This window comes from Augochlora pura, chromosome 7 (genome assembly GCF_028453695.1).
Source record: "Augochlora pura isolate Apur16 chromosome 7, APUR_v2.2.1, whole genome shotgun sequence".
Classification (NCBI taxonomy): Eukaryota; Metazoa; Arthropoda; class Insecta; order Hymenoptera; family Halictidae; genus Augochlora; species Augochlora pura.
This window is the reverse complement of record NC_135778.1, coordinates 33,211,959-33,224,767: the sequence shown is the minus strand read 5'-3', so window position 1 is coordinate 33,224,767 and position 12,809 is coordinate 33,211,959. Positions and strand designations below refer to the sequence as shown.

The following is a 12,809-nucleotide window of genomic DNA, read 5'->3' as shown; positions in this document are numbered from 1 at the left end:
CTGATTGTTTATAATATATAAATGTTATAATATGAAAATGGTCTTGTTAGACATTTTATATTATAATAAATATTAGTATAATAGTCGTGGGTAGTTGTCGATTAATGCTAAAATCTACGAATTCTATATCTAAATTGTTTTAGAATCATGATAAGAATGTATTTATTTAAACTTATAAAATTAAAAAAGCGTAGAAAAATTTATATCAAGAACCATTTTACAGTTTCGAGAACTGTAAAAGAAATACAATGAGTTATTTGACTGCTTTGGTAGCTTTGGTGTTCAATCCGGTCATGTCATTATTATAAAACAATACACACATTAACCGCGCCTGGAATTCGATAATTCTAGTGTCAAATAAACAATACCCGAGACTATTAATTACACAAAAACCACAGCAAATTTCAGATAAATTGTACAAACGCCTGCCAAGTTATTCCGACAACAGTGAATCGGTGCGCCCTTAAATATTTGCAAAACAGCGGTACTGCTGCTATTTAACAAACTAGAAACCGAGGAGAAAGATATTTGTGTATAGTCAAAGATTCGCGCAACAACATCCCGGTGGTAATTTTGAAACACAATATCCCGTTCTCTCAGAAAAAAATATCAAAGTCGCTAGTGACAAGGGTTGGTTCCACCAGTTTTCGGCCGACTGCAACGAATGCACCGATTGCACCGATTGCAACGGTGTTCGAGAGTGCACGATCGTCTAAAATCTCCGCGGTGCAGCTCGCGAAACGATCCCGCAGGTTTGCTGAAATGTGTTCCGGTTTGTTTCAGAAGGTGTGCTTCCGGCGTGGCCCTATGATCGCTCGGAGCGTCCTCGCTGGGACCAGGCTTCCGTCAGAGAGGCGTTTTTGGCAGCTATCCTAATCTCCTCCCCTTGTTTCCTGGATTTTCCCTCCGATCCCCTAATCTCCTCCGCGCCTGTCCGTCGAACGACCCCCTCTGAGAGCATCCCCCTCGGACCACGAACGGCGGAGGAGGAGGAGGAGAGGGTGGAGGAGGTGGAGGAGGAGGAGGTGGAGGAAGGGTCGGGCGCTATAGAGGAGGGTTCTGGACAAGGATGGACATGAGCAGCGAGTCGAGCGCGGCTAGGTGGTACGAGCCACCTAGATCCACCCTGGAGCCGCCCTCGGGAGGCGCTGGAGTCGCCGGAGTCGTTGGCAACCCCACCGACTACAGGGGATACTACCCTCACGCTGCACCCACCCCGCACCACCCCGCCGCCGCGGCAGCCGCACACTATGCTCATAGTAAGTTCGTCTTCTCTTTTCTTTTTCAAACCGTAGTTCGTTCACCGAAATTTTCCGACCGTTCGGAAAAATGATTTCGGAATCATTTTTATGATTCGCGGCGACATGATGATCGCCACTCGATCGTCGTGTCGAACGGACTCCTCGTTCACAGCTTATGCGATGGAGGACGTCGCGAGACGTTCGAAGCTGTATAACGGCGTGGAAATATCGTCGAGCTATTTTTGAGGCATCGTTTGAAAGAGGAGACTTCAATCTGTAAATTGTGATATATTTGATCGGGGAACAAAATTTTTTCAGTTTTTTACAGAGCTCTGAATTTTAAGGGTTGTTTTCGCGGTTCTTAAGGGTGATGTTTTTAATCGTGATGAGACATTTGTTGTTTAGATTGTGATAGAGATGTTTGAAAAAATCGTGGATTGAATTGGTTGGGTCCGTTGGAAAGAGGAGATTTTAATCTTTAAATTAGGCTAAGTTTGAATAGTGGAGAAAATCTTTTGAGGGCTTTAGAAATGAATCAATTTTGAAGTCTGTTGTTCCGTATTTAAAGCACGATGAGCCATTTATCATTCAGATAGGGATAAAATGGTAACAAAGTGTCATTAATGCAACTTCTTAGGCTCGTTTAAAGCAGAAAATGTACCCTAAACATTGTCGTACATTTTAATTATGGAATAAATTTTACAAGCTTCGTGGAAGAGGTTGAATTCGAAAAATTGTCAGAGAGCTCTGATTTAATTATTCTATCTAGAATCTTAATCATAAAACTTGCCGCCGTAAAAAATCAGCCGAGACGAATGAAAGTAGAAACTCTACCTTGTAAAATGAGCCCAGATGCATTTCCGTATGATTTTTTTTCACCGAGTTACAGCAGGTTGAATTTCGACTATAGTTTACCGACAATAGTTCACGCGCCAGCAGAGAATCATCGCGAGGTTTTAGAAAAATTCTAGGGCCCAGAAAGATTTAACGAGGCCCACATAAAAATTCCCAGGGCTAAAGAGATATCGTCGGGCACGGAGTAAAAATTGTGCAGCTTGCAAGATGACCGTGGAGTGTAGGAAAAATTGTAGAGTTAGTGGAAATAAAAATTGTGGAGTCTAGAGAAGAATTTCAGAATCGAGAGAAAAATGTAGGGTCAAGAGAAATATTATAAAGTCAAGAGAACAATAGTAGAGTCAGGAGAAAAATTTATGTAGTCAAGAAAAGAATTGTAGATTTAAGAAAAAAATAGTAGAATCAAGAAGAAAATCTGTGTATTGAAGAGAACTATTTTAGAGTCAAGAGAATTAATTGTGGAGTCGAGAGAAAAATTGGGAAATCAAATGAAAATTGTAGAGTCAAGTGAAAAAATTATGGAATCAAGAGAAACATTGCAGAGTCAAGAAAAACATAGTAGAGTCAACAGAAAAATTTGTGTAATCAAAAGAACAATTCTAAAGTCAAGAGCACAATAGTAGGAGTCAACATAAAAATAGTAAATACAAGCAAAACAAGCCGAGTCAAAATAAAAATTGTAGAATCAAGAGAAAAGCTACCAAGTCAAGAGCGAGATTCTGTGTCTGACGTCGTCGGACCCAGAATGAAAATTGCGGACGTAGCGACGGTTGCAGTAGCTGCAGTCTAATTTCGGTTGGTCTGCGCGTCGACGGAGCGTGAAAAAAAGGTAGCATCGAGCGAAGGGGGACCGTCGGGAGTAGGAGGGGGGGAGGGAGGGAGGGAGGACAGGAGGAGGCCGGGATAGGAGGAATAAGGGCCCGGATTCAGCACGGAAAGGGGGCCAAAAAGTGCACGGCCAAGCGAGGAAACTCGATCCACGCAGCCGGTCGGGATCTCGAGGCGGCTCGGGAACGCGATATCCCTGATTCTCGCCGACGCGCATGGATCATACTCGGCCCTCTGTTAACTCGTGCTGCGAAACCGAAAAAACTAGCCGGTGCCCCTAATCGGAATCAAATCTCTATCTGTCGCCGGAGCCGCTCCGCGGCGCAGCCCTCTCCGCGACTTCTTTACGACTTCTGGCTGCTGCTGCTGCCCCGCCCCGCCCCCCAACCCCCTCCTACTCCCCCTCCGGCCCTCCGTAACGTCCTCTTTCTTTCACGGCCGGTCCGGTGGAATTTTTTCCGTCGGACCACGAGAGCCGGCGCACGGTTTCTTCCGTGGAGAAAGATCGAGACGCGAGGCGAGGCGAGGCGAGGCGACGCGACGCCGGATAGAGAGATCTCGTTTCGAGTCTCCGATGGAGGGACCGTGGAACCTCTCGCAGGGCTCGCCGTAGCCGATGTTTCTGTCCGCGAGTGATCGATCGTCGAGAGCGCGACGCGTATCGGGGTGCCGGAGTTCACCGGCCAGAAAGAAAAAAGCAAACACGACGGGCGGACGCTCGATGCGCGCGGGGATGCATGATACACAAGGTGGTTGTTGCGCAGACAGGAAGGAAGCGCAGCGGACCGCGAAGCCCGCGGGCCCTCGCGGTGGTGCATGCGTAATTGCGGGCCACGGGAGGTCGTTGCTTTTGTTTTCTGGGTTAGACTACCCGTTTCGGCGTTATCCGCGTTTCCCTCGCTCGACGGCCACGGCTTTCCTCGACGCTATTGGTCGAACCGACGCGGCGATTTGAAGAATACCCGCAGCGGCACGAAGCGCGTGAAAAACTGAGTCGGAAAGGTGTATACAAGTTTTCCAGTGCGGGGCTGCGTTCTCGAGATAATCGGGGTTGAATCGGCGAAGTAGAAACGGACAGTCATGATCAGACACCATAGTTTTCCTTCAAATTTAGTGTTTGGGTTGATGTCGTTGGTTTGTAAGTTTTATTCGTGGAAAGTTAGCATGTAAAGATTGAAGATGACATTTTCTATCTAATGTTTTCATTTACATTCTAGTTTTCATTTAGAATTATGACAGATCTTTTTCAACGCCCGGTATAAAACAGATTAAGTTCAAATTGTGGGAAACCTTTCGATCGTTGTAACTTCTGAACGGAAAAAGGTATTGCCATGAAACTTACGCCAAAATCTCACAAAAAGATCAAGCTTTCCAAACGACATATAACATCCTATACTTCGCACAATTTTATTATACAAAAATTTAGAAAATGTTTCTGTTTTAATATAAGGTAAGGTTATTAACCAGTGCGTCCTTTTTTAAGGGTTGTGTGACGTTAATCAACATCTCGCGTTAAATAGTCCCTTCGACGCAGATTCTAACGACGATTCTTGTTAGCAAATTATCCGTCTTCCGTCGACAGTGATAATAATTCTTCGCAAATAAAGAAACCCTTGAAACCGCGCACCTCGAAACTCCGTTGCCGCTCGAACCGTTCGGAATCCATGGCATCTCGATCTCAGGATCGCTGGATCAGAGATTTCACGGCGCGGGGAGGTCGGTAGAATCCGGTGTTTCCGCTCGGTCGGTCGCTCTTTCCATTTTCCGTTCGATGCAGCCTCCCGTTCCAGTTTCCCGTCGCGAGATAGCAACCCCGCGCGCTCTATTTCCGCCTGGAACGCGGCCGTTCCTCCCTGGCAGCAGCGAGGTCGGTGCACCGGTTCCTTGTCTTCAACCCCCGGAGTCTCTGCGTCTCCCTCGCGGCCTCTCTTTCCCTCTTTCCCTCTTTCCCTCTTTCCCTCTTTCCCGCCGGAGAAGAGGGTCCGAGGCTCGGCGCGGCGCACGGGTCGTGCAAAACGCGCGACCGCCGCCATCTTGCGCAAATGCACACGCCAACCGAAGGCGGAGCCTCTAGCCGACTCTCTCTCTCTCTCTCTCTTCCTTCTTCTCTCTCTCTCTCTCCCTCGCTCTGTCTCTGTCCGTCCGTCCGTCTTGCTCGCGCCCCCGCGCGGAGAGTGACTCGCGCGCGCGGCAGATGCGACTCGCGATGCAGCCTCGCCGCGCGCGATCAATCTTACTCCTCGTTGCTGCCGTGGCTGCTGCCGTGGCCGCGGCCCCGCGGTTCCCGGTTACCATTCTTCTGCCTCACCCCCTCCGGTGAAGGGTACCGCTCTCGGCTGCCCCCCCCCCCCCCCCTCTCCCTCACGGTGTCACGATTCGACGGCCGAGATCGGGCCCCCTACGGCCACTCTCGATCTTCTTGTTTCGAAACTAGTCGCGAACCTTTCGATCATACTGTCCGGCCCGCCGGGCTCGACAATCCCCCTCGTTAACAAAACCGAGTGGCCTTGGTGGAACGCTACCTATTGTTTCGAGTGACTAGGATCAGCGCAAAAATGTTTGCTGCACTGGGTATGGATTCGAGTCTGTAAGAAGCAGAGATCATTGGTCCGAGGGTCCGCGGAGGCTTGAAGTTTTTTTCCCAGAAGGGAAAGGTAGTCGAGGTTAGGTGTAAGATAGGTCTAAGTTTGGTCTAGGTTAGGTACAAATTAGGTCTAGGACAACTTTAGTTCTAGACCTAAAGTGAGCTTACTTGATCTGGATATCCATGGACGCTTTAAGCCCTTTTCCAGGAGGAGAACAAGGGTTCTAGGTTAGGTCTAGATTAGGTTTGCGATTAAGTCTGGGTTATCTACAAATCCATGATAAATCTTTCCAGTTTTTAAGAAGCGAAATCATTTGTTTTACATAACCGAGAATGCTTTAGCTCTTATCCAGGAGAGAAAAAGATGTCTAGAGTAGTTCTAGATTAGGTCTGAGTTGGATCTAGTTAAAGTATAGATCCATAATAAATCTTTCGAATTTGCAAGAAACGAAACTGCTTCGCCTCAGTATCCGAAGGAGTTGGAAGCTCTTTGCAAGAGCCACGTAATGCTAAAAGCTCAATCTAGATAGCTGTGTTCCATCTGTCAAGATTAGGTCTGGCTTAGATGTGGCTTAGATGATCCAGATATTCCAGAGCATTACAAATTATTTTCAGAAGCAACGTAATAGTTGAAGTATCTATTTTACGTCTCGGTTAGGTCTGCATTAGGTCCGGATTAGATCTAGCTTAATCATACGATACAGTGCTTCAAGTGTATAGGTTAGATCTAAGCTAGGTCTGTGTTTAATCTTACTTATCTCCGAGTCAATAAGAAGCATCAGCACTAAATTAAATCCATATTACCTGACACATACAAGCAAAGATAAAATTAACAGAGTAACACAAAAGAGTAACATAATGCCGAATACTCTTTTGTTGCTCGAAACGTCTAGGTACCTCTAGAAAAATGATGGAAGGCGGCACGAGACGCTAAGGGGGTGAACGGCGACGACGCGAGCGGAAAAGTGGAGGACGGAGCGCCCCGTTCCGCGTTTTCGAGGAAGCGCGGGGCTCCCAGGGGCGTTCGGCCGGGGAACGCGAAGGGGGCAAAGCCGATCAAGCCCGGGTGAAGTACACGCGGGGTGAAATTGCATGTTATTACGCGGCCGGCGAGAGCGGCTGGTGGCGGCCCGGCCAAATGAGACGTTATTTTCTCCTGGAATTTCGTGTGCGCCGTGAATCTGATTACCGCGAGCACTGAAACCGGGCCGCGTTCTGCTCGTTTTTCCATCGTAATTCGAGGATTTACGACGTGCGACGCCCGAGCCGTTCCCACGAAAATCACTACCCTTAATTTTTACGCGTCTTTAATGATCGGAGGCGAGCCGCGCAAGCAACCGCGCCGAATTCTGGGCCCGACGCAAGGAGAGAGCAACGCTCCGCATCCGATGATCTCGATTTTACTCGGTCCTTAACCTTCTCGCGCCTGGGAGTCACCGCTGAAATTGTTACTATCGCGGTCTAAAATGATCTTCGTATCATCAACGTCAAGACTTAAAAATTTATTGAAAGTATAACTATATCGTTTGAGCCGCAGGAATTAATTTTATACGCATAAAATACACTTTGTTATAGCAAATGAGGACTCTATAAATTATTTTAGGCTAATACTAAAAATCGCGAAGGGTTAAATTTCTGGAAGCAGTTTTCTAGGCGTTCCATGTCGACGCGTTTTCCAATGAGTTTTCACACGATGGTTCGCCGAGGGATCGCGGGATTGCTCGGGCTTCGTTGAACGATCATTATAGAGGAGAGCGTAATTAGATGTGGCTGTTAGAAAACGCGGCTAGAAACGTCCGACCGCATAGCAATCGCGGCGACGACTCGCGCATTATTCACTACGATTTCCTTTCGCGACGCGGTTTTCTCTGAACGTGAATGAAACGGCGCCATACAGCGCGATCCTTTCGCTGAATGAAAGGCTCCTCGATCGCGACAATTCTATCATTCTAATTATCCTACGGAGTTGTTCATGGCTGTTTATGATCCGCCGCGTTCACTATGCGTCGACTGTGCGTCGAACGATGTGTTCGGTTCTACACGCCGTGCCGCGTAGAACCGCGTTACTAGGAAACGATTAATATACAGCGAAAGTAGAAGTTCCAAGCTTTGAAACGAGCTGATGCTAATAGCCGTGCGATGTTACCTCGCGAAGTTATGGCAGTTCGAAGACGACGCTTTCTTATGCGGGAACTACTTGCCATTATTTTAGGGTCGGCGGTTTTTGTTTAAACTGTGGTTTATCGTATATATTCGGTGAGGAGAAATCGTAGATCAATATTTTTGGACTCGTTGGAATGAGGAGAACTTGGATTTTGAATCTATAGTGATTTTACTCGTGGGAAAAATTTGTGGAGCTACTGAGACGTCTGAGAAGTTGGAAGATTCTTTAGCAAGTGGTTATGTTACATGAGCAAATTCCGGTGCTCATAATTAGAGATTTCTTTATTTACAATAAGCTAAACTTCATTCTCCTACCATTTTTTGTGACATAGTTATGGTATATTTTATATCGAGGAATTTTATCAGCCTGATTATTATGACTCCATAAGTAAGGTCTAATTGCACGATTTTTGTCAAAAGTGTCGCAAAGCGGCCAGAAATGATCGTAGATCAATATTTTTGGACTCGTTGGAAAGCTAAGAGTCTAATCTTGATCACTACAACAGTTTCCAAGCAGACCAGAAATTTCTTGAACTCTGCAAAACAGGACAAACTCGAAAAATCTAGAAGACAACGATTTTTTTGCTTTTCCGTCTACATTTTACTACAACAATTTTTTATTGAAAGATAACCTGGCTTGTCTAAAAGTTCAGACTTAAATTTTTAAAAGGAGCCTAAGTAGAAACTCCTGCGATTTTTCTTCGCGCAGCTACAGCAGTTCAAATATGCCCAATGTCTGAAATGCACGGTGGTTTTTTAAACAAAAATTCAGAAAGCATCATACTTGTATATATTTATATTAAAAATAGCAGAAAACCGAAATAAAGAAATATGCTTTTCATTAAATTTTCTTCAAGACATCAGTGAAGTAAAATTGAAACAGTATACAAATAAATATCATTTTAAATCATTAATATATTATTTCAAATCTGTAGAAATGATTAAACGAAGAACGAAGTTGCAATAACCGCTGACAGTTTTCATTTCGCACGAATATCCGCAGTCCAATGATTATTCACAGCGCCGGGGGGTTGCAAAATGTAGTGGTTAAAATCGCGACGGAAAGTTGCAGGTAGACGGCGATCATCTAGAAATGTTGGCGGTCGTCAAAGGATCCTGAAAAAGCGCGACGTTGAATGGTCCCGACGGTACTTTTGACGGAAAAGGGGTGCGAAATCGGATTAATCGGCTCCATTTCCGAGATGCTGCATTTCCATCCACCCTGGAAGCCCCGTTTCTTTTTCTGATTGCATCTGTTCCGCTCTTTCTGGCTGTGTGTCTCAGGGCTCGTCCTTTGAAAGAGCGTCGCGTCGCGCCGGGGCCGGCTCTCTTTGAATCCTCTCGAGCCTTTGAACTCGTTCGCAACGCCTGTGCACAAAAGCGGCGCGAAGTCAGCGACGCTCGGGGCTGCTAATTATTTGAAGTAGCCGCGCTTTGATGTCGAATGCTGACCAAACCCGGAGATACCGCGATACGGCACACACGTGTCGCGCGAACGCGCCCAGTTCCCCCATTCAACGGAATATAAATCGAGGCGTCGCGAGATAAAATTTCGGTCGGCTGAATGGAAGATTCAGAGCGTCGCGACGCCATTCCATCAGCCTCCCCCTGATACTCTCCCGCTCCCCTACCACCCCTCCGACGCTCCGTTCAAACGAGCCTTCCCGCGCTTCTTTCCAATTAGCTTCAATATTCATCGCCGAGTTACGCTCACTGTTGCTCTTCTTTTAATCGCGCGACCGGGCAATTACAGACGAGATTTCGGTAAACTCTGCATTTGTCGATCGAGGCGTGCTCTACGTTATACGATCACTTTCGATCGAATTCGTTAAACGGCTCGTTTGGAAAAAATTCCTTGAAGGTTGGCCTTATTTCTCAGTATAATCGAAATTAGATCCAAGGAAGGACTCTGTTGTCTATGTTTGAGGAGAATAGTTTTACGGTGGAAAATTGTTTGGGGAAAATTATTTTCTGTGTTTTGAAGGGTTGTTTGAAATGTCTGCAAAGTGGCGGAGTAGTTTATTTAATCATTTATCTATAAATAATTCTTAAGATTGTGCTTACAGCGGTCTGTCTGAAATTGAAGCATAGATGGACTACCGTACTCTGTGCGTGGTAATATAAATTTCTTAATAGAAAATTATTTTTATTATTTTAGAAAAATTATTTTCTGTCTTAAGAACAATTGCTTAAAATGTCTGCCAAGTACCAGAATAATTCATCCCTCTATAAAAAATTCCTGAAGTCGAGCTCACCCGACGGCCTATCTAAAACTGTTGCAAAAATGAACAACCGTGCTTGGTAAAAATAATTTTCCGATAGAAAATCGTTTTGAAAAAATTATTTTCTATAACTGGTGGCAATGTTAGTACGTATGGATAGCTTCAAGGAGATTCATCGGGACGTTGCTGCAGGAAAAATTCCTAAAGTTCGCTTTATCTCGGCGTCGCTTTCAGGACGATGGAAAAAGGAAACGAGCGACAGGCAGTTCGCACTCCATACTCGGTAAAAAGTTCCTCGCGGAGAGACATATATCATTCCGGATCTCTCTGTTCCTCCTCTCAGCTCCTGCTCTCGGCCTCCCACTCAGCCCGTGCACACGGTTCCCTCTATTTCGCCGTTTTTCTCTCGAACTTTTTCCCTCGTTTCTCTTCCCCGGTAGCTGGCGAGCGTCTCGGCGTCGTTATCTTCGCGATATTGCTGAAATTGTTTCTTTAAAAGGTGAGGAGAGAGGGGACAGAGAGGATAGAGAGATGGTTTACCGAGAAATCCCCGGTCCCCGGGACCCGGGAAGTCGGGGCACCGCGAAAAGCCGCCGAAAAATTGGAGAGTCGGCGGAGCTGCGATCTATGAATCCGCGATCTATAAGTTGCGGCGCGTACGAACGCGTCGACCGTAATTTTGCCGGGGATGTTGGCAAACGCGGATCGCGAAGCGGCGACGGAAAAGGCCCGAAAAAACTAGAAAAACTCGCGGGACGGGCTGCTGATTAAGGCGCACCGGCGAGGAGCTCCTTAGGCGTCGACTCCCAAGGCGCTCGTTTCGAAACGGGTCGACTTCTAATATGGCGCCGCGCTTTTCCAAGTCTTTTGCACCTTCATTTTTCCCTCTAGTCCACTTCTCGGACCCGCGACCCCTCCTCCGCTCTCGTTTCGCTCGGAACAACCAAACGGTAGCAGCGATTTTTTCCATGCAACAGCTTCTCCTGGCTTCGATTCTGAGGACTCCTCCGCAATTTGGGCTCTGTAAAAAATATTTGCCGACGGAGAATTATTAAAGAAAAATTCTATTCTGTGTCTAAGAGTGTTATTTAAAGTCTATGCAAAATTTTAGAAAAATCCATCTATCCATTTCTCTAGAAAAAAATTTCAATACTGAATTTACCTCACAGCCTCTTCAGCCAGATACGAAAATGGCACTTCGCACTCCGAGCTTGATAAAAAATATTTCCCATTGAAAAATCGCTTCAAGAAAATTCTTTCCTGCATTTAGAATGGTTACTCAAAATCCAAGGAAAATGTCAAAAAGATTCACTCGGTCATTTATTCCGAAAAAATTCTGAAACTCCGTCTTGTCTAACAGCTTGCTCAAAGTTCATATCAAAATAAATTCTCACATTTCAGTTATATTAAAACAAATTTCTCAGCAATATATCGTTCAAGAAAAATAACTTCCGTTATTAAAACGTGTCGATCAAGATATGTCCAAAGTTCCGAAGACAATTGATCGGTCCATTCTTCCAGAGGAAATTCCCGAAGCGCAACATCTGTATCTCTCGACGATGTTGCGAACCCTTTTTTTCCGGGTCGAACGCTCGACTCGGCTCGATGAAGGCAACGAAACAGGGCTCTCGGAAGCAAATCGATTCGAATCCTTGTGTATCGGCGCAGATATCTCGTACTCGATCTCTCTCGCGAGACGTTCAACCGACGCGACGAGTCAATTATCGTATGAACGCGCGGAATGCACGGTGTGCAGCTTATTGGATCGAGCGTTTTCAGCGCGTGGGCGTAGCTGTCGCGATCGAGTGACCGATTTATATAGATCGCGTCGCGATCTCCGGATGCCGTATCTCCGGGAAATCTCTGGCATTTCCTGGCCTTTCTTATTTCACTTGGCGGCACAACAATTCCGAAAATTACGCACTGCGATCGCATCGTCTCTTCGATTACTTAATTGAATCCTTTTAATTTGATTTTACCGAACCCTTTCAATTTAATTTTACTCAACCATTCTAGTTCGATTCGACTAAATTATTCTACCTTAATTTTAGTACTTTGCTTTACCTTCATTTTAGTGAATCGGTGAAATTTTTTTTTAATTCTTCTGTTTCAATTTGATTAAATTACTTTATTTTCATTCGATTGAGCGATTTCACTTGAATTTAGTACATTATTTTGGTTAAATTTCATTCAGTTGTTTTACCTTAATTTGATTAAATTATTTCACTTTAATCTTAGCAAAAGTGTTTTGGTTAAGCTTGATTAAAATATTTTAATTAAACATGATTAAATTATTTTGATTAAATATGATTAAATTATATCGGCCAAACTTGATTAAATTATATTACTTCAACGTGATTGAATTACTTCACTTCAATCCGACTGAATTATTTTAATCGAACTTGATCAAATAGTTTTATTGTAATTTTATTAAATTGCCAACTATTTTTTCCAACTATCTGAACAATTGTTTGATTTATTTCTGTTGTCTTTGATTGCAATGCAGCGCTCGAGATTGCCGTTGGCAATTGAAGTGTCAATGATTTCTGGGCCGCGATTCGCGGACATGTTGCGATTCGGCGTCGCAACGGCGTCGCATCGTTGCAGCGAGCGCGCGCGGGATCCAATTACAGGCGGGGCATCGTTGCATTCGATTAATTGCGTGACGCTGCAGCTGCTCGTCTCTGTCCGCGATCCCCCTCCACCCCTCCGGGTGATATTACGTTTCATGCTCCTAAATTTAGACGGCTTTCCGCGGCGACGTTCCTCTTCCATTCCGCCCGCGAGCTGCGGTTAGTATCCTCGCCGGCCGAGCGCTGGCACCGCGATTATTTTCACACTGATACCATCATCTATCGCTAAACCATCCATCCACTCCCCCTCTGTCCACCATTATTCACTTACCGATTATTTATT

General features: G+C 45.4%; 1 protein-coding gene across 1 annotated transcript in view; it reads left to right on the top strand.

The window, feature by feature from the left end:
- The first annotated feature begins 1,047 nt into the window (after positions 1-1,047).
- LOC144472942 (uncharacterized) overlaps positions 1,048-12,809 on the top strand; it is an 84,607-nt gene continuing 72,845 nt past the window's right edge. The window contains exon 1 of the mRNA XM_078186411.1: positions 1,048-1,259. Coding sequence (XP_078042537.1) covers positions 1,070-1,259 — 190 coding nt within the window. The 5' untranslated portion in view covers positions 1,048-1,069. The remainder of the gene's footprint in view (positions 1,260-12,809) is intronic.